The following is a 22,261-nucleotide window of genomic DNA, read 5'->3' as shown; positions in this document are numbered from 1 at the left end:
AGGTTGTGAAGTTCTGGGAAAAAGCTCACCTACCTACAACGACGAAGCAGCACTGCATCCATCGTTTGGAGAGGCTATATGAAGAATGGAGGAGCCTCCAAAAAGGTGCAAAGCGGGGTGGTGCGACCCAAGAGAAAAAGGAAGCATCCTTCAAGGCCTCCTTGGAGAAGACGTTTGATCTTAGGCATGCAGATTCGGAGGCCATAATCACCAACCCCGAGGACAGGAAGTTTCTTCACGATCAATTCTCAGAGAGGAAGGCTTCAATGGGATCTGTAGACACTGTGTTGGAAGCAAAAACGTTCTTGTGTGTTTGAAAGATCAGCAGCCATGAGATGATTATCGTGAACTCCTAGAACTGACTGTCATCTACATGGGAGGAATCCCACCTCGTGGAATCCGGATCATGGCTCCAGGAGCAATGCACAGAGCCAGATGGATGGCAAAAGCACTATATTCACTACAGGTGTTCATGTTTCGGTCAGAGTTCCACTTGACACTTCGAGAGGCGAGAGAACTCCGAGCCTTCAACATTTTTGTCTGCCTTGTGTATGTACAGGCTTGGTTTCGGGCTCCACAAGCTATTGAGGCTCCCCTGAATGACATTAACCTCTTCAAGAAGTTGGAAAAGTTTGAACAAATCAATCAGAAGATGGCTCAGGCAGCCTTGAAGGCACTTGGCCGCCACACGTGGTACATGAGCCCAGTACTAGTGGCATTTGCATTCTTTGACACCAGAATTGACAAAGAAAGCAAGATCAATATGATTGAAGCATTGAAAAATGACGGTGAAAACCCCTCTCCAAAGAGACCAGCTATCAAACGAGGAACCGCCCTGTCAATCGCTGGCCTCATAACAAAACACACCAAGCATTTCTTCAGCATCCTAGGGACCCCAACTGATTGGATGGATAAGGATCCTGGTTCATGGGAGCAAGAAACCAGCTTTCAGGAAGCAAAGAAAGCTGCCAGTGGCTTAGTCGTGGTGAACGACAGGGCAGAAAGGGGTGTCGCATTGATACAAGACTACAATAAGCTCCTTACAAAGGATGAAGAGCAAAAGCAAGCTCTGCTCCAAGTTGTTGCTGCTCACAGGAAGATGTACCCCGATGCCAAGAAGGCAACAGTGGTGAAACAGGCCCAGAAATAGGAGTTACATTTCTCATTATATTTGGGTTTTTTAATATTATGTGATATGGTGTCTCTTCATTTTATGAACTGAACATTTGGATTGTTATCATTGAATTTGAGTTTTCATAGCAATATAGTGCTATTTGTGCAGCTATTGTAACTTGTGTTTGCTAGAATACAAAGAAAGTGAGTGGAGGGTGGATTTTCATAAAACAAACTTCTGGTTTTGCTTTCGATCCATATATAGAAAAGTTTTGTAGACACCTTTAGTTTGAAGGCTGATGTGGCACCCCTAAATAAAATCAGATTGCTTTCATATTTGGTGTCTTTTCATTTTGGAACAAAAGGAACAACATAAAGCCATGTCCCAGTAAATATTTAAAAAAAATTATTTTGAGCACCACCCTAATATATATATATATATATATATATATATATATATACATACACACACCTACTGTACATGCAAATATATCATCAGGATGAGTGATGTACGTTAATAATCCAACGAGATATAAACATATTCCAGACATATCCATATATTTTCATTCCAGGGAGTGTGGGATGTGCTGCATTTTTCATCAACAGAAATGTATTTATCATTCCAAGTTGGCATGATGCCATTATTTAAGAATTAACCACAAAACGTGGACTGGTGTCACCTGATACCAGAACGAGCAGAGCCGGCATATTAATGCTCATGGAAGTACACCAAAATACGTTGTGGTGCTCACCGGTTATGAAGTAGCTAAGTTCAGCATTGAGGCCGGCATCAGCATCAGAACAATTCAAGTGCACAATGACAGAATCCCGAGGCACACTCTCATGGAGCATGATGGAGTGGGATGAAGGCCGAAAAGTGGGCACCTCATCATTAACATCTTCCACTGCGCACTCACATCAAAATGGCATCTGGAAATGTAGCATTTGCATTTAGGTTACATGGAGTACAACATTACTTTAATGAAATACATCTAATGAACGACCATGCGGCAAGGGATTTGAATGTGAAACAAAAATTAGATATCAGTGGATATTTCATTGGATGTTCAAAAACATCACTTGGTTATGCAATCTTTAAACAGAATATTTCGTATTCAGATCATAATTGATTTTTCTTTTTCCTTGGATACACATGTTCAGGGAACACAAGAAAATGCAAAGAAGCTGATACTTCCTGCCATCTGTGGTCTTTGTCTCCACCACAGTAACTAGATTTATCATGATATATAAATATGTTTCTGCAAAACAATACACCAATGCCAGGTTCACCATTACCATAACTTAAACATACTTAGAATTGCTGGACTGGGAAAATCCTCAAAATGCAAAAATGAAGACTGCTGCTGCCACATTCCTGCATGATTACACAATTAGACTTGTCGACCAACTCTTCTGAGCACCACCAGATTGTTTTAGACGACTGCCATACCTCAAATGACAAGTACATTGTTGACATGTTGCAGCCTTTGGAATGGGAGTAAAAATGTAGTTGCCATAACTCGTCCACAACTTTTTTGAAATATGTTATTTTCTTTCTATATAAAAAAGATTGGCATGCTGAATGGAGAAGGTGGATCAGACTCGGCAACGGTTGCTAGAGTGAGATGTGCATGGAAGAAGTTTCGGGAACTGAGTGGCGTGCTGACGAGGATGGGAGTGTCATTGAAGCTGAAGGGAAAGGTGTATGCTGCATGTGTGGGAAGCGTTATGATTTATGGGAGCGAGACATGGGTAATGAATGCAGAGCAGCAACGAAGGCTGGAAAGGGTGGAAATGTGAATGGTTCGGTGGATGTGTGGAGTATCATTGAGAGAGAGGAAGACAAATGATGAATTGCGAAAGATGATGGGAATAGAGCCTGTGATGGATGTTGTGAAGAGAAACAGGTTGAGATGGTTTGGTCATGTGTTGAGGAAGGATGAAAGTGACTGGTTGAGAAGAGTGATGGAAATGAATGTAGAAGAAAGCAGAGGACGGGGAAGACCGAGAAAGACTTGGCTAAAGATGGTCGAAGAAGAAATGTGGGCAAGGGGGTTAACAAGGGGAGATGCAGAAAATAGGGCAAAATGGAGAACATTGTCATGGGGACCGCAAGGCTAACCCCCGCTCTAGCAGGGAAAATGGCCTTAAAATGCCTGTTGTTGTTTTGTTGTATAATAAAGCAGGACTGTATGTCTGGTCCATGCCTGAAACCAATCCCTCAGTTTTTAGGCTAGCTCCGCAAATAAATGTCGATAAAAACTTAGATCACAGTATTAACGAAAGTAAAAGCTTTAAAAAATGATGAAATTACCATAAATGGTGAGAGTAACTGTTGCAGTTAAGCCCGGTGTTCCTCCATCACTAGCAGCCACGGTGAGCCAGTAAATGGAGACCATCTCTCGGTCCAGCTGCACAAGTGATATAACATCTCCCATCTTACGTTCTAGTGTGAAATGTGGTTGTGGAATCATGGAATGCAGGGAATATTGAACTGCACCATTGATCCCTTCATCGGGGTCCTCTGCCATAACCTGAGAAAATGTGACATCACACCTGTGGCTTATTGGAAAAGTACTTCAGAAAGAAAACTTTTTTTTGTTAGACATGTTGAACAATGCCCAAGCAGAGGATGATCTTTCAATCAAATGTATCGTTCACATATTCAGACATTAGTACCAGCCTCACTGCCTCATGTTCATAATTTATTTTTTACTTATTTCCTTTTGTCTCTCTCTGGTTCAGCCAATCTATAGTCTTGCTCTCTCTTATTTGGGCAATGGCCATGGTGGCATAATTATGGCTGTCATAAGGGATGTACAAGGTGACCCAAAACAAAGTGGACCCTGAGAAAAGTTTAATAACCTTCACAGTTTTCATTCAATCTCTTTCAATTTTCAGGAGGTCTGAACTGAGAGTGTGTCCATCAAGTGTATTGAATCTGTGACATTTACATGCCATGTCATGGACATCTAAAGAAAAGTCATTTTCTGGAGAAAACTATCTGTGGACAAATTGGTTCTGAGCGCCTGTTCTGTGCATATTTTGCACAAAGGAAAGCACCCAGCAAGTTTCAAATTCAAAGGTTTGTGAAAAACTTTACACAGCATGGCACAGACTTGAATATGAATTCACAAGAGGAGGCAACTCTGGCTTAACAAAATGAGGAAGGTCACCAAAGAATATTATTACTGCCGTTACTGGCCGTCACCCGCATTCCCAAGAAATCCCTTCGGCACCGTTGTCAAGAGCTCAAATCAGCAAAGAAAGCTTGAGGGTAATTCTGATAACAGCACATACAAGTCATCAATAACATTTCTCGGCATCTGGCACGCTGCATTGAGCGAAATTTGGTGCATATCATCAAACACCAACGTCGTCAGTAATTTTTATGTCAATTGTAAAATATTTTTGGAAACAACTGAATTTTTCAGAAATATCTGGACGATGAATAAGTAATATGATCTGCAAGTTTTGTTAACTTTGATTGGTTAATATTAAGGTTTTTAAACTTTTCCCGGGGCCCACCTTTTTGGGTCACCCTGTATATGTACTTGGCTGAACCTCATGGACATGTCTATTTGATTGTTTGCAGGTGTGATTTTTAAAAATTCTCAACACAGGAAGAGGAGCTCTGTTTTCTTTTATTGAATAACTTGTCTTGGTGCTTTAATGTACTTCACAAGCATTACATAATTGTGCATATTCCTCCTCCTCCTCTTCTTCTTCTTCTTCTTATTACACTTATACTTCTCATTCTTATGCACCATACTTCCTTCAGAGCATCAGTCTGGCAAAGCTGTTTTATTAGTTTGGGGGTTGCATTTCTGGATGGGCCACCACTCCAATGCTTTGCAGGATACTTAGAGTGTGCAGGGATTTAGAATTTTGCCAAGGCCACTCTAGTTTGCACTCTCTGAAAAGTTATCTGGCTCCTGCTCTTGCCTTGGCGGAGAAGCGGCAGCACTGTGTGCATTCTGCTCCAGTTTCCTATTCTTCACCATGTGCCTTTCCCTCTAAGCTGCCCAGTTATTGTACGAGTGATTGAGTCTGTGTGTGGCACCTAGGGGGGGATTTTTTTGTCTTGTGGTTTTGTCTCTTGGAATTTGTGTTCATACCATATCTTATATAATATTTTAGGAGTTGCGGAATGCGAGAAGACAAGGCCATTTCGTAGGGTTCGAAGCTCGTTTATTTGTACAGAAATCTCCAGCACACTGATCGCGAACGGAAGTCGTACAGCTTTTATAAAGCCAAAACCCTCTTCGGTGGGCGTCGCTCCAACAACCGCGCGTGCGTCACGTCCACACAACCAAAAGCCCCACAGGCCCGTGGATTATGACCAAATAAGGTAACCGCTACATGCGAATAAGGTAACCGCCACATGTGAATAAGTTAACCGCGACATGCGAATAAGTTAACCGCGACATGTGAATAAGGTAACCGCTACATGCGCCCCCCCCAGAATGCACTCTCACGGGCATGTACGTAGTTCGCAGGCGTGCTTGGCAGTGCCGAGAAGGCTCGAGCAGTGCTCGGCCTCGGTACGCGCGAAAAAACGCCACCGTGGGGTTGAGCCGACCGAGGGGCTGGTCAAGGCCTCGGGGGAGGCTGCTGAGGTTCCTCGCGGGCCTCCCAAGGTTTCAGAGTAGGAGTAGTAGTTGCGCGAGTTGCGAGCAGCAGTGCGCGCGAAGGTAACGAAGCAGCCGTGCCGCCAACGTCAGTGCGCGCGCAAGAGATGAGCAGCAGTGCCACCCACATCTCGTAACTGCGTTCCTTCGGAGGGTCCTGGAGCAGGCTCGCCCCTCTGGTCGTAGAGGAGGAGCCGAGCGCGGTGCGCGAACCACATGGCCGCTCGTCATTTCCAAAACTCCGGCAGTTCGATCGAAACTGCGTTTGAAACTGCGCCCGAATCCGTTCGGGAGAAGCCGGGGTCACCAGTTTAGGTGGCTTCCCTGGGCAGGGCGCGCTTGCCGTGTTCGTTTGCAGCCCCCGAATCCGTTCGGGGGCAGCCGGGGTCACCAGTTTAGGAGTTGCGGAAGGCGAGAAGACGAGGCCATTTCGTAGGGTTCGAAGCTTGTTTATTCGTACAGAAATCTCCAGCACACTGATCGCGAACGGAAGTCGTACAGCTTTTATAAAGCCAAAACCCTCTTCGGAGGGCGTGGCTCCAACAACCGCGCGTGCGTCACGTCCACACAACCAAAAGCCCCACAGGCCCGTGCACGTGGATTATGACCAAATAAGGTAACCGCTACATGCAAATAAGGTAACCGCCACATGTGAATAAGTTAACCGCGACATGCGAATAAGTTAACCGCGACATGCGAATAAGGTAACCGCTACAATATATTATTATTGTTAACCTCGGAAAAAATACTTTGCTTAATGTTGCAGCCATTTTCAACCTTCATGTTGCAACCCTTAAATATCGCAGGGGTTACGATTCTGGAAAGTGCTGTGATATTCAAAACTGCGATAGTTAAAAACCAATTTCCTATGGGGAAAAGTGGGTTAGATTCCTGGGCTTTAAAAAATATGGAGGAAGGTGGGCGGCAGCCAAACATAATCACATAACAATTGAAATAAACGTGTAAAATAAATATAAATCAGCTTTATGAAATGAGTTTCGTTTAGAAATTGTTCTGCAGCTCCATAACCAGCGAATAAATAAAATTAAAAGAATCACTTTTGTCTTTCATTTTACACTTCAGTGCCATTCCATTATTATTTAACGATGCCCAAAAGCCTTGTGGTGCTAGATAAACATCACAGCTTAGCTGAAAAACAGCTATCGGTCGAAATTAAACGCAGTGATAACTAAATTGGTACACAGAGGTTGCCGCGATTGATCAAAACCCGTGATATTCAAACTCGCGATATTTAAGGATGTACTGTAAAGAAAGCATAAAATAAAATGTTCTTAGCAATAAAATATTTTTTGTATGTATTTTCCAATGCAATCAGGAAAAAATATCTGAGTATGTCTTAAAAGCTACAAATGTAGCGTCTGTGGGTATCTAAAGAAGGAGTGGAATCAATCCTTGCAGAAACTGGCAAATTCTGGGCCATACCTGAAAAACAGAGAGGTTTGCAGGAATTCCCTCTTGAACCCATGTTTCATATGGCAACCCGATGAAGCTCGGTTCATTATCATTAACATCCCGCAGCTTTACGGTCACCGTGGCACTGCGTATTGCCTGCCGCAGAGGGTTTCCTCCTGTTGAGGAACCGACAATCATGAGAGACAAAAGGGATCTGATCAATATCTGAGTATTTACCAATGGGGTAACATTCTTACCATTTACAGAATATCATAATGATCAAATCATATAAATAATGCCAGTTCTTGTGAAAAACAGAATAATGAAACAGAATAAGCCAGTGCTTATTCTGTTTCATTGTAACATTATTTAAACTTTATCACAATCATTTTACTGCAAAATCCAAAGAGATTGCAAAAATGAATCTCAGCACCATGATAAGTACACCAGTTTATGTTTAGGATTGGGATGAAATGTATGCTTTTCGATTAACCACTTTAACAGTGCTAATCCAGCAGCACAAAGCTCATGCTAATCAATCAGAATGCATTTTAAAGCCTTCCATATTGGGTGGTGCTCGATTTGAACATTAAATGTTTAGTATCTGCCTCTGACTCAGAAATCCACCGCTATGATGCATAAAGGATGTCTTCGTTATTTTTGTGCTCACCCCTAAGTCATTATTTCCATGTGGAAATCTATCTGAATTTATCAGAATAGGTGCAACATTGCACATCAGCATTCAAAGAAGATCATGGATCCTTACATTTGATTGTGAAGAGCAAAAACATGATCCTCATCTTTAACCATCCGTAATCATCCGACAGCATGGCGAAAGCCTCTGCATTCAAGAAAGTTCCTGTGTATTCATACCTTGTACACTTTTCTTATCAGGTAGTTTCCAACGCACTTTGAATCTGAACTTTCCATCCATCTTTATGTCTGCCTCGGCTTCTTACCCCAGGTCTATGTTTCCAATCTATTATTAATTTGGTCCAGTTGCCATAATTTTGCTGAGCTACATGACTAAGGCTTTCTTCTTCTTTGAATGAGGTCTGTAATAATGGTCTGATTTTTTGATGCAAGTACTTTCTGTCTCTTAGCATGATCTTGAATTTTTTTTTTCAAAAATCATTCAGAAGAATGCCTAAAATCTCGAAAGACAAAATGAAAACAACTGAGTCTATCGTAAAACTTAATCATTCGGAAGTCTGTCTATGTTTGTTAGTTGTTTCTGGTTTGTTTGTCTGTCAACGCAATAACTTAATAACACTTAGCCATGTTTGTTATTGGAAGTATTAAAATAATGGGGGTATCAGGCCTTTGAATTCACCATACTTTCCCAATCTCACAAGAAACGTTTTGAATGAGATGGAAAACCAAATGCTGCATTGGAGATCAGAAGGAACCCCAAAAAAAGTAAAGAGCAAAGATGGAGTCATCAGGAGGAACCTTGATATAATTCGGGTTTCAGCCGCTACACCTCTACCCTCAAACCCATCCAAGCGCAGCCAAGTGAGCCTTCCAGAAAAAAAGATTCTGCAAGAATTCACTTCTCCGAAGACAGATAGATAAGGAAAGAGAGAACTTAGACCTCTTTATTAGAAAACAAAGCAAGAGCAAAATTTTAATTAAATTCAGGCGGTGTCCTCAAGAGTTTCCATGCGCCTCATACGGTCACTTGCAGAGATGACGATTAAGTGCATTGCCATGCGTACAGCTGGATCCATATGTTCACGATCTAGTTGAGCTCCTGTTGTGGCTTCTTTATTAGGAAATAAAGTGAGACCAAAAATTTAATTAAATTCAGGCAGTGTCCTTAAGAGTATCCATGGGCCTCATACGGTCACTTGCAGAGATGATGATTAAGTGCATTGCCATGCGTGTAGCTGGATCGGCATGTTCGCGATCTAGTTGAGCTCCTGTTGTGCGTATCCGTCCAAGAGTTGAGTGTATCGAGTAGAAAGGATTGTCAGGCACAATGGAATAGCTCAAGGTCCCATTCTCAGCCAAATCTGGGTCAGATGCTTTCACCTACAGTGCATAAAAAGTGCAGAAAAAGGTGTGAATTAAGACTCTGAGTAACAATTATATATGACAAATTATTCCTTAAACTGAAACATGGGACAACTTCGACTTAGGAAGACACTTCTTCAAATTGTATCAACTACTGCAGGTTCCACAGGATTGCATAAATTTCTTCGTAGTTTGTTTGGCTATGCATCTTCTGAAGGTAACCGACAATGGATGTCACATGCTGTTGTCTATTTAGTGACATAACAAATGAATGAATAGCCTGTCTGGTGTAAATTACACAAACAATTGTTGAAATAATAAAGAGGAGATTCTCCTCCTCAAGGAGAATAGCTACTGCAATCAGTGTTACCACAAAATACCTACTAAGAAACCATCAGGGAAACCACCTCAAAGTGAAGAATATCCTAAAAATCATACATCGATTAGATTATGAGAAAGAATCAAAGGACAGCTATTTCACACTTTGGGGCTTAGCACCTTGGAGCTGGTTCTGTTGTTTGTACAATAATGTGATATATGTCTAGTCATTTAGAACCATCAGAAAGTTGATGACCATCAAAGCCATTGGGAGATTTTCATATTACTTTTGTTTATATACCGATGGTCACATCAATGTTTAACAAGTGTCAACATGTGACAAATCATACGACGAACTGTCTTTCACAGATCACAATGATCATACACAATATTTCTCTTAATGTTAAACTTGCGTGCTTCTGGAGTTTCCTTTTTCATGCATGCTTATTTTGCGTCTTGTTTTTGTCTGTTACGTCCTGATCCATTCCGTGTACAAGCCCTTCCATGAGCCTCAACTATGTATACAAAGAATGAGCACAGATGATAATAGATGCAGTTTCCCTTCCCACTACCTACATTGCAATTTTAAAACAACAAAATGGAGATTCATAATGCCTCTTCCTCTCCCCTTTCACCCAACAGCATCTTTCATTTCATTTTCACAACATGCCTTCTTTACCTAGATTTTGTTTAACGTCCTTAGACAAATTTAGATGAGATTTAAATTAAAGCATTCTGTCACAAGGCATTTACTTTCTTGCTATTTAGGGCAGAAGTGAGTATAAAGCATAGCCGCAGGATATCGTGCTTACATTACAAGGTCTAAAATAATCAGAAGATGTAAAGTGCCTGAAAAGCAGGAATATTCAAGTTCTCCAGAAAGGCAGGAGTGAAGAGCTTTTGGGTTATGCATCTTGTGAAGGTCTGGTTTAAATGAAGCTAATGAAAACCGTGTACGTACGTTTTAAATTGCACAAACAATTGTAGAAACGAGAACGGCACACAGTAGAGCACATACCTCCATCAGGCTGAATAGTTGATGTTTTGTATCCCACAGACAGACCGGATCTGGATCAGGATCTTCACCGAAATCTCATCGTCTCGTTCGTTTCACACACCCAACTCATCAACCAAATTTTGTAATAACCTGTCACAACTTTTTGAAATACCATGCTACTGTATACATCGTTTTTGGCCCTATCTCTCAGATGTGAAGAATAACTTCCAAAAATTTAGGATCCAGATCCTCAAAAAATCTAATTCATTTGCCCACGTCACACACCCAACCTGTCCACCAAGTATCGCAAAAAATTAGTCCATAACCTTTTGAGATATCGTGCTGCATATTGGTTTTGGCCTTACCTCTCAATGATGAAGGATCACTTAAAAATTATAGTATCTGAATCCAGATCTTCACCAAAATCCTATCAATTCATCCTTGTCACAAACTCAACTTTGCCATCAAGTTTCGTCCGAATCCGTCCACAATTTTTTAGTTATCCTCTCACAGACAAACAGATAGACAAACAGGGGTGAAAAATAACCTCCATCCACCTTAGGTTTCGGAGGTAAGAACTCAGACTGACTTTCGTCAACAATAATGGCCATTGTTACCACACAATAAGGTATTGCCGTGTGGCTGGTCTCAGTTAACACCGGGAGAGTCACGGAGGGCAATCAAGCATTACTCCAAGGCGTTCAGTTGAAATGCAGATTTTATATATGTGGGGGAAGAAAGGGGAAGGGAAGATGAAGGGTCTTACCTGTTGTCCACTCACAGTGCCCAAACCTGTGAAAAATAAACTCAAAAAAACGAGTTTAAATGTACAAAAAGAAACAGGTTTATTAAAACGGATGCCGATACCAAGAAAACGCGACGGTAATCTAAATTTCTAAACGGGACATCCCCCACACCAGACTTGAACACAGACGAAGGGAAAGATAATGAAAGTAAAATAAGTGTGTTTTATCGTGGCACTTAGCTCAACTTGGCCATGCGTCTCGCCTGAGTTCTTCCAGGCCCCGGCGCGCAGGCTTGACGTGGATCTAGTGTTGGTGGGAAACCACTCATCGTTTGGCGCGCGCGCGCAAAGCCGGGCCTTGCTGCACGGTCCACTCACTCCCGGCCCAGTGCGCGAAGCGAATGAGCAGGCGTGCGATTCGCTCTTCCAGCCACGCCTGTCTTCTTCGTCCTTGCGTGTCAAACCCCTGGCCGTGATGAAGCCTTCCCCGTGAACAAAGGACCACCGTCAGAGTAAAGAGCCAAGAGTAGAACAAAGAAGCGAGAGAGGTGAGGGGCAAGAGGAAGGTGTGAGGGCAAGAGGAAAGCATGAGGGGCAAGAAAAAGAGAGAAAATGTCGGTCCGAGTCTTCTTTTATTGATCGTCTCATGACGTCATCTGTGCCTCTCCACCAATTACCAAAGGCCACCGCAACATTGTCCAGCTCTCCACCAATCCACACGCAGTCCGCTCTCATGATGCAGTCCTACTCACCCTCCCCTCTACCAATCAGTGAGTTGCTTCTTACCCCGGCCTTCCTGTTGGTCAACTCATGGTCAATCACTGTCCTTCTGGGCATATCTTCAGCCTGCTCGACCTTCATGGTGATGTAGATGGTGGTGTCCTATCGGCAGTGCTCAGAACTGGCTTCCGGTTGGTTTTCATTGTTATTAGTGAAATTTAGTGGGCACTTCCTGCACTAGTGTCGATGGTGCAGTGAAAAAAGATAAAGGATAAATCACATTGGGAACGACAAACAGGGAATTACTTAACCTAATCCCTGAGCTAAATAACCTGCCCCGCCTCCTCGTGACAGGGACAAATATACAACTTCATCCGACATCCCGGCTAAACAGGTCCTCTACTTATTACATGGTGGTGGTTCTTCTTCTTCACAACAGTCGGAGCATGCTACCTACACAAATCTACCTGGTCTAAAGTATCCATAACCCCACAAACGTAATAGTATCAATCTTCCGAAGGAACTATGAAGAAACACCACGAAGAAACCATCTTGGAAAACCACAAAGCTGAAGAATATATATCATGTGAAAATAAATAGAGGAACCTTTGAGCAAGGCATTTAACTCATGACATTTAGAGTATTATAAAACTGTGCAGCAACATTGGGGAAAGTAAAGCACAGCAATACAATGATATTGTATTTTACAAAGGATTAAAACCACAAAAGTAGTTCATATTTGAAAAATGATGACATTTGAGAGATATTCAACTCAATTCATGTTCGAAAACAGACCTGTGACCTCAGATAAGCAGTGTTACAGTAGTGAAAGGAAGCAATATGGATGTATACATTAATATATCTGAAAGTAATGTTTTAACTTACACTATATTATTATAACACTATCTGAATAAAATTTAAAAAAATAACCACCTTTAGAGGCCATTTTTCCCCGCAAAGCGGGGGTTGGCCTTTTTCGAGAACCGTGGTTGTTGTTGTTTTTTGGTCCCCTTTTTGAAGCAATGTTTTACGGCCGGATGCCCTTCCTGACGCCAACCCTTTTTGCCGCCTTTAACGACAAACAGGGAATTACCAGTGAACTGGTACTCAATTTGCCGACCTCGGAAGGATGAACAGGCTGAGTCAACCACCCTGGTGTTAATTCAGCGATCGACCGGGATTCGAACCCAGGATCCTAGGTATCCTAAGCCGGCACCCTAGCCGCTAGCCCAACATCAGGGGCTTATCTGAATGCAGTCACAATATTGGAGACATGGCTTATTTTTCAATTTCTTTGGCAGCAGATAGACGTGTTACATCAGATAATGATTACATAACCTCTATACCTTTTCATAATAAAAATATTCTTGGAAATTCACACGTATTTGACTCTATCATATAGTTTGCTCGCTTGTGCCCTGATAAAACTCTAATCACAATATGGCCTTGCGCTGAACATCCAAGTTTGTCTTTTTGTTTCAAAGAAAAACTATTTACAATTTACATTTAATTGAAATGCATTGTCTGAAACTGGACAAGAAAAAATGATAAATTTCGATTGGCATGTTTACCTTCTGGAATAGGAAATGATTTTCTCCGATGTTAATTAAAGAATTGTAAATGGTGTCGTTTTGTCACAGCTGAATCAGCAAATGCCACGCTTAAATTATGCAGTGCAGTGTGCATTAGGCATGTCTGGGTACTCAACGGTGAATATGTCGGTCCCTCCTGGAGTGTTTTCAACCACATTCACAATGTATGGCTCGTCTTTCCACTCTGGAGCATTGTCGTTCACATCCAGCAAGGTAATGTTCACCTGGAAATCAGATGGTAACCTGTCTTTATTTGGAAATGAGTTTTTTCTTTCCACAGACATCAAGGAGTATGGAATGCGTGGACATAAAAGGTATCACAAATTTATACGTGTGAGATTAAAAATAATTTAAATTGTATATTATTAAGTTAGGCAATAAATACTGTGAGTCTGTCAGTCAGTGAGTTTGATGACATTACCAAACAGGTACTCACTGTGGCAATGCCCGTCTTCTGATTCAAACCTACTCCTCCATCCACGGCACGGATAATTAGAATATACTGAGAAGACAGTTCCCTGTCTAGCAGTCCAGTGCTTGATATCTCTCCTGTGGCGAAATATCATAATAATTAGTTATCTATAAACTGCCTTTCACAAGGAGATGTCCCAAGGCACTTTACAAGAAATTATCTAATGGAAAAAAAAGAAAAGAACAAAGTCAGAAAAAAGAAAAAACAATCAAGGACAGATAAGCAAGTTGATAAGTAACAATACAGCAGTGGTTAAATGCAATCATATATTTTCATACCTTTGTACAGAAAGAAAATGAAAAGCAAGAACTAATCAAAATCTCAAAAATGAAAATCCAACAGTGGATCACAATATTACCATTTCCATCAAGTCAACAGTGTCATTGCATGTGATATCTAAATATCTAATGCATTACTCTTTTGCCAGTTATCATTGCAAATAGTTCTCCTTTAATCGGACTTGTGAGATTGTGAATAATTGTTTCTTTTCTAAGGCTTACATGAATGAGTTCCGAGCATTTCCCGGCTTCACTTTGACTTCATTTGTGGAACTTCCTTGTCCATCTCAATTTCCTTCAAACATATTAGCTGCTCATTTCAGCAGATTAGGTTTCCAGAGAGCTTAAAAATCCTTTGCGTCACAAATGGTTTCCCCAGCGGTTATGGTTGAAACGAACTATGCAGTCATATTTGATTTCATTTGAGACAGCAAACCAAAGGCTTTAGGGTCAATCACCACTGAGGTCACCGCACGTGCGCTGAACCAATTTCACCTCTATAGGGCTCCCGATTAAAGCTTTCCCCAACTACCATTGAAGCTTTGGGGTATGTGCTGCCACAGCAGCTTCTCCATTTGGATTTGACACCAACACAGCAATGTTGATTGATAAGGTAAATAATTATCTCAAGGGCAGGTATTTTTCTCTATAAGAGTGAAACTCAGAGAAGAGCAAAGTTAAATTGATGGTGAGGGTTGCAGGCAAACAATGGGGCACAACCAGAAAAAAAATAAACAAACAGGAATGGACCATAGAGAAAAGGGGAGGAAACACTGAAATCACCAAGTAAGAGAGATGGGTTAATAAGGATGAATGGGGGTAATAAAGATCAGAAGTCAGGCTGGGGAATAACATGAGGTGGCAGTGCACTGTCTGCTTGAAGCACTGGAGGGAAGAGTGAGACACCACAGCCTATGGAAGGCGGGTCGATAAATGGGAGAAGCCGAAAAACAAAGGAGTTAAGGTGTGCAGTCAGCCTATATTTTGGATGTTCAACCAGGATGGGGTTACTGAAAGAACCCGTGAAGGCTGGAATCGATGGGGAGGGTCAGAGGACTGAAAAAGAGCTGTTCAACTTCTTGAGAAAAAATATGGGTTTTAGCCTGCCTTGCTGATTTTGGCCAACTGTGCTGTTTTGGTGCAAAACAAGACTGATAAAACATTTTGTTATTTATATTACTAGCATGGATCGGCTCGCCACACTCACCTCACCACACCTCGCTACAGAGGCACGGGCTTGTTTTAACTGAGGATAATGAACTGACTGAATTAGACTTGCTGTGTAGTAACGATTTACATACATCATAATACGTACAAACATTTCTTTTGTACAAATTTGTTTGTAATATTGGTGATATATTTTATTTGTAATTTATTTGTAATCTTAAAAGGCCCAAGTGGCATAAAGCTCTAAATGGTCATGGGTCCAAGCTGGTCTAATGGGTCTAAAGGGTATTTAATGGTCTTTGGAGTATGTATTTGTGTCTTTTGGGTGTTTTGGGTCCTCTGGGTCTTTTGGATCTTTTGGGTATTTTTGGGTCTTAGTGGTCTTTAGGTCTTGGGGAACTTGAAGGGTTTTCACAGGTCTAAGCAGTCTAAAGGGTCAAAAGGTATATTCCAACAGTATTTAATTAATAGACGTACCTAATTTATGGACAGGATGCAACCGACATTCCAACAGTACATAATTAATAGAGATATAGTCACACTGCTTCACCGCCTCACCGCCTCACGGCTTGACAGACTGTGTTTTTCGGTATTATATATTTGAAGAAGAAGAAGACGTTAGAGTCACAAGTATACATAGATAACCCTATACGTTTTCTCTATTATAAGATGAGTTAAAACTATCACCATTTTCAAAAATTGAGTATCACTATATCCCATAATAATGAGTCAAAATAACAACTTGGGAAGTACTTTATTCTAATATGAAAAATAAAATGCACAATTAAGCAAAAAGTTCAACTTCTGTGAATTTTGCAGTAAATGTGTGAATGCAGCCTTGTTTTGCCTTTATGACAACGTACAATTATCTGTGACACATCACATACCTTTTACAGCCAATCTCAAACTCACAAAAGCTGGGATGTGGTGGCATCCATATAAATTACTGAGAAATTTACTGAAGTTGCATTTACTGGTTGATAGTGTAGTTTTCATTCAACAGTGTAAAGTGATTCATTTTACTGATAAGAGATAATAAATTCGGCATTGTTTCACTTGAACCTTCCAAATATTTCTCTTTGTAATTATAATTACATCCTTCCAGAGAGGCAGACCTGAGCGAGGGTTGATGCGAAACTGGCTGGACCCTTCGAGCAGGTGGATGACCGAGGGTTGTCCGTACTCAACAGATGCATCGGCATCCGTGGCATTGACATAGAGCACTGTTGCACCTAAATGGGGTATGGTTGAAGAAAGAAATCGTTAGACCTTAGAATCGTTAGACTGTATACAATTATTTTGCTTGGTGAGTCAGAAAAAAATTTTTACTGGGTGAAATTTTTTACTATATCGATTTTGCTGTGTGAAGACCAAAACATAACTTGCAGTCAATCATAGAGCCAGGATGAATGATGCATGTCATGTTTATAAAAAAAAAAAGTAATGTTAGTTATTAAGATACTCATATAAAGCCCATCAAAAATGACGGGTTGGAACAGTTTTTGATGCTACAGCCGCATGAACATGCCAAAGTCTGAAGTCTGAGCCTTGTGTCAGGTGTGCTTATATCATCTTTATTTATTAGACATCCTACAGACATAAAGGAACACTCGTTTTACTCTGCGCACATTGCACATCACGTGCAGCAAATTTCACTTCCCTGTGCCTTGCATTTATTGTGATTTAAAAAATACCGCCTCTGCACACCGAACTTGAGGCTCAGTTTGCAAGCCACCATCTGCAATTCCAATGTAAGAGGCATAATTTCTCTTATTTTAGGTCTTCAGAGTTCTTTAGGTCTTTTGTGTCCATGGGGTCTTTTGTGTCCTTTGGGTCCTTTGGGTCTTCAAAGTCCTTTGTGTCTTTTGGGTCTTCTGGTTCATCGGCCTCTTTTTGGTAATTTCTCTTTTGGTCCTCTAGGTCTTTTATCCCTGGTGTTGGGCTAGCGGCTAGGATGCCAGCTTAGGATCCAAGGATCCTGGGTTCGAATCCCGGTCGATCGCTGAATTAATGCCAGGGGGGTTGACTCAGCCTGTCATCCTTCCGAGGTCGGCAAATTGAGGACCAGTTCACTGGTAAAGCCCTGTTTGTCTTAAAAGGCGACAAACAGGGTTGGCGGCAGGAAGGGCATCCGGCCGTAAAACATTGCTTCAAAAAGGGGACCAAAAAAACAACAACAACCACGGTCCCCGAAAAGGCCAACCCCCGCTTTGCGGGGAAAAATGGCCTCTAAACGGTGGTTTTTTCCTCTAGGTCTTTTGAGTCATTTGAGTATTTTGGGTCCTTGATCTGGATATTTGGGGTCTTTAAGGGTCTTTGGGGTCCTCAGGATCTATAAGGGTCTTCGGGGTCTTTTCAGTGTTTTGGATTGTTAGGATCTTTTGAGTCTTTTACAGGTTTTCGGGGTATTTTGAGTCTTCGGGGTCTTTTCGGTCTTTGGGGTATTTAAGGGTCTACGGGGTATTTTGGGTCTTTTGGGTCTTTTGGGTCTTCTGGGTCTTTTCGATCTTTTGGGTTTTCGGGGTCTTTTCAATCTTTTGGGTTTTCGGAGTCTTCGGTCTTCTGGGTCTTTTCAATCTTTTGTGTCTTCGGGTCTTTTAAGGTATTTTTTTGAGTCTTTTGGGGTCTTTTCGGTCTTCAGGGTCTTTTCGGTCTTCAGGGTCTTCAGGGTCTTTTCGGTCTTTGGGGTATTTAAAGTAATTGGGGTATTTTGGGTATTTGGGGTATTTTAGGTCTCTGTGGTCTTTTGGGTCTTTAAAAACAAACGTCAAAAAAATTTTTTTTTTAAACGTCAGCTTCAAGTATGGATGGAATCAATACACCATTGATTGAGGTATGCTAACCGCCATGGGAAGGAAGCAGAAGCTGACATTTTGGGTGTGTTAACCCTTCGCCGGAGCAAAAGAACATTGGAGTGACACGAGACTTCACAAGCAATTTACAAGCAAGCATAGTATTTATTATACTCGGAGATTAAACTAGCCTACTTCGTATTTTTATGAAAAATTATAAAATACACGATGTGTTCAATTCAGCATTGCAACTTGTCCATAACCAGCCGTCGAGCTCGTCACCTAGCGTTTAAAAAAACAAAACAAACAAAAAATCAACCTTGGTTGTCTGCTCATAACTCATAATTGAAACATGTGAAAGCTAAATATATACCCAGTTTTTCTAAAGCAACACATATAGTCGGACACCGCTATTCGCGGTTCCACTATTCGCGGTTCCCCTATTCACGGTTCCGCTATTCGCGGTTCCGCTATTCGCGGGTTCTGCGTATTCGCGGGTGATAAAATGTGACGTTTCTCTATTTGCGGAAAAGTGTCCCGCGAATTTGCAGGGTTTTTTTCTATTCGCGGCTTTGTTCCGCGAATTCGTGGTTTTTCAGGAGCACAAAAATCAATTCACCAGGCGGGAGCACGACTTGCTCCTGCGTTTGCTGCCGTGTGTTTCGCGTTTTCACGGCTTTCACGGGATATCCCGTCATTCAAACTGTGAACAGCTTCACGTGATATTCCACTGTTCACAGGTAAACAATGTTTCACGGGATATCCCACTGTTCTGTTCCCACTGTGAACAGCTTCACATGTCCACCGTTCACAGGTAGACAATGTTTCACGGTATATCCTGCCATTAACACTGTGAACAGCTTCACGTGACATTCCACCGTTCACAGGTAAACATTGCTTCACGGGATATCCCACCAGCTGCATAACACATCATCCCTGCGAGTTACTGTACAGAATGAAAACACTCCACAGTATCTATTAGTGCAATTAGCTGTCTCCCTTTTCCCCATTGAAACAATGGCACAGCATACATTCGCGGATTTTCATTGACATTCACGGGTTTTGTCTCACCATTTCCGGGACGTTCATCGACCTTCGCGGATTATATCGTCGACATTCTATGGATTTGCATCACCATTCGTGGATTTTGCCTCGCCGTTCGCGATTTGGTCCTCTCCATTCCTGGATTTTCGTGACTCAGGAACCTATCCCTCCTTTTTCCATTGAAACAATGCCCCCCCTCTTCGCGGGTTTCGCTTTTCGTAGATTTTCCAGGAACGTATCCCCTGTGAATAGCGGGGTCCGACTGCATACCCCTTACAATAATTAATGGTAAAGATGAAATGCTGGTATAACCATTGGATATGAAAGCAGGTCTCAAATCCTCACCTCGTCTCTCGAGAACGATTGCCAAATGAACCCACCTATCCATTAACACAAACAACCAGTTCAGTCTTTGAAACTTCTGGGCCTCACCATCAGTTGTAAACTATCAAGGGCAGACCATACTTTAAGGGTGGCCTCCAAAGCCAGCAGCAGACAGTGAATCTTCTGTTATGCAGTCATTCTTTGATAAACCTGAACTCCTCACCCCTCACAGCTTGCAATGCAGTACTGTTCTACCATGCCCAGGTGCCTCTGTTTCATACCTGTCTCTCTTGGTTACTGTGAAACCCAAAGCTCTCAATATCACAGAATCTCCCACAAAGAAGCAGACGGATTGGGCCCAATACTTTCTCATTGCAAACAGATTAGCAACCTCAATTTTCTACCATCTCTCCTCTTGCCTTTATCCCTTGCCTTTTTCATACATTAATTCTTACCCAGTTGTTACAGGTTATGCCAATGGCGGATTAACGCATGGGAATGCAGGGCACATGCCCAGGGCCCCAAAACTCAGAGGACCCCGTACAGAGGTGGCGTGAGAGTCATGCAACCCATTCATGGTGCCCCCAAAATCATGAGAGGAAATATAACGAGAGAGCGATGGTGTTTTATAATCTTTCAAGATGAGACCGAGGGTGGGTCTCACTTTGCCGACAAAACATATCACCTTGTGAGTGGTGATAAACACAGCGTCAAGGGAATGTTCCATCTCGAGGAAAGAAAACAATGTCACGTGATGAATCTATCAAAACACGTTTTCCCCTGATGTTTGACTGGACAGGACTATTAGAAAATTATGGGGTGAGGTTACTATTAGTAGAGAAAGCAGGTAAAGTGGAATAATAACTACGTTTAATGTATACAAATGCAACAATAATCAGAATAACAATTGTATAATTCCTCATGTTAATACATATCGATATTATTTAGCAAATCCACACTACAATTTATTATGAACCACCTTTAGAGGCCATTTTCCCCCACAGAGCGAGGGTTGGCCTTTGTCGGGCACCGTGGTCCCCTTTTTGAGGGGATATTTTATGGCCGGATGCCCTTCCTGCCGCCAACCCTGTTAGTCACCTCTTGCGACACACAGGGAATTACCAGTGAACTGGTACTCAATTTGCCAACCTCGGAAGGACGAACAGGCTGAGTCAACCCCCTTGACGTTAATTCGGCGATCGACCGGGATTTGAACCCAGGATCCTAGGATCCCAAGCCTTTATTGTTCAAGCTAGCATTTGAAAGCTTCCTTTTTCGAATAGAGAACGACGTAGAGATTGAGGTAGAGATGGAGAGACGTTTAGTGCCTCCGGGCTTCGTCAGCAGAACAGAATATGCATAAAATTTAGATGCCAACAGGCAAACCATATACCGTTTAATGCCAATAAGAAAGAGAGCTTTTTAACTGCTACATAGCAGAGTTTGCTTGTAAATTGCCATGTGACTTCAGAATCAATCTCAAGACACTCTCTAGGGGAAGCTTACCGAGCCGAATGCATTACACATTTGCCAAGTGGGTCATTCTATGCTAAATGGATTCTACATGTCAGCTTTTGATGAGTTTTCAAAATGCCACAATACAGCCCCTTTGTGGGCAATGGAACACATTATGTGCAAATGATGAAGCCCATTGACTGATTAAAAGCAAATACTGCAAGATTGTGCTGTGCAAATAGAAATAAATATTCATGCTAAGTTGAACAAAGTGCGTTTCACACCGTATCAACAATTCACTCGGCTGCCATGAAACCAGTGCATATAATCCCTTCTTAATTATAACACCCATCCACAGCCATCCTCCATATTGCAAATAGCCACGACGGATTGGCATCGACCGTTGGCATCAAAATAGTCAAATGAAACGTATGATAAAATTCATGCTGCCAAAGCATGTCTCATCACGATTGTCCCTTCGTTACATAATTTCAAATGAATAAAAAAAATTTAAAAACACCTTTAGAGGCCATTTTTCCCCGCAAGTGGGGGTTGGCCTTTTTCGGGAACCGTGGTTGTTGTTGTTTTTTTGGGTCCCCTTTTTGAAGCAATGTTTTACGGCCGGATGCCCTTCCTGCCGCCAACCCTTTTTGTCGCCTTTTACGACAAACAGGGAATTACCAGTGAACTGGTACTCAATTAGCCGACCTCGGAAGGATGACAGGCTGAGTCAACCCCCCTGGCATTAATTCAGCGATCGACCGGGATTCGAACCCAGGATCCTAGGATCCTAAGCTGGGACCCTAGCCGCTAGCCCAACACCAGGTTATTGGCCTTCATCAAATGAATGATGGAACGTAAAGCTTGAGCGCGTTAAAATGATATCTATGTCCGCGTGAATCGATTTCCAAGAAACATGTCCATGTCTGTCGAGGAACTCAACATGATTGTTAGAGTTTTCCCCACGGTGCATTGTTCAAACCACAGATAGACATCATCTGGACTTGTTCTGGTTTGCATTCCCTCTGTGTTGAGCTGTTAACAATTTAACACCATTGTTACACCTTCTGAACACCAGCAGATATGTTTTCCAATTGTGGTAAGTTATTATCACAAAATGCCGTGAACTAACCTTCACCCGTTGGCAAATTATTATCACGGAATAGAATACGTACTATGAACAA

The 22,261-nt window shown here is 41.9% G+C and overlaps 1 protein-coding gene across 1 annotated transcript in view; it reads right to left on the bottom strand.

Annotated features, from left to right (window-relative positions):
- The window catches only part of LOC137416665 (cadherin-23), a 311,457-nt gene that overhangs the window by 57,238 nt on the left and 231,958 nt on the right, over positions 1–22,261 (bottom strand). The window contains exons 23-29 of the mRNA XM_078783975.1: positions 16,578–16,694; positions 13,982–14,094; positions 13,662–13,769; positions 9,002–9,191; positions 7,188–7,333; positions 3,428–3,647; positions 1,866–2,018 (exon numbers count right to left, since the gene is read on the bottom strand). Of these exons, the coding sequence (XP_078640101.1) occupies positions 1,866–2,018; positions 3,428–3,647; positions 7,188–7,333; positions 9,002–9,191; positions 13,662–13,769; positions 13,982–14,094; positions 16,578–16,694 (1,047 nt within the window). The remainder of the gene's footprint in view (positions 1–1,865; positions 2,019–3,427; positions 3,648–7,187; positions 7,334–9,001; positions 9,192–13,661; positions 13,770–13,981; positions 14,095–16,577; positions 16,695–22,261) is intronic.

The sequence above is a fragment of the Myxine glutinosa genome, chromosome 8 (genome assembly GCF_964187855.1).
Source record: "Myxine glutinosa chromosome 8, kmMyxGlut1.1, whole genome shotgun sequence".
In the NCBI taxonomy this organism is placed as follows: domain Eukaryota; kingdom Metazoa; phylum Chordata; class Myxini; order Myxiniformes; family Myxinidae; genus Myxine; species Myxine glutinosa.
The sequence above is the reverse complement of the archived record's forward strand: the minus strand, read 5'-3'. Positions and strand labels throughout refer to the sequence as shown.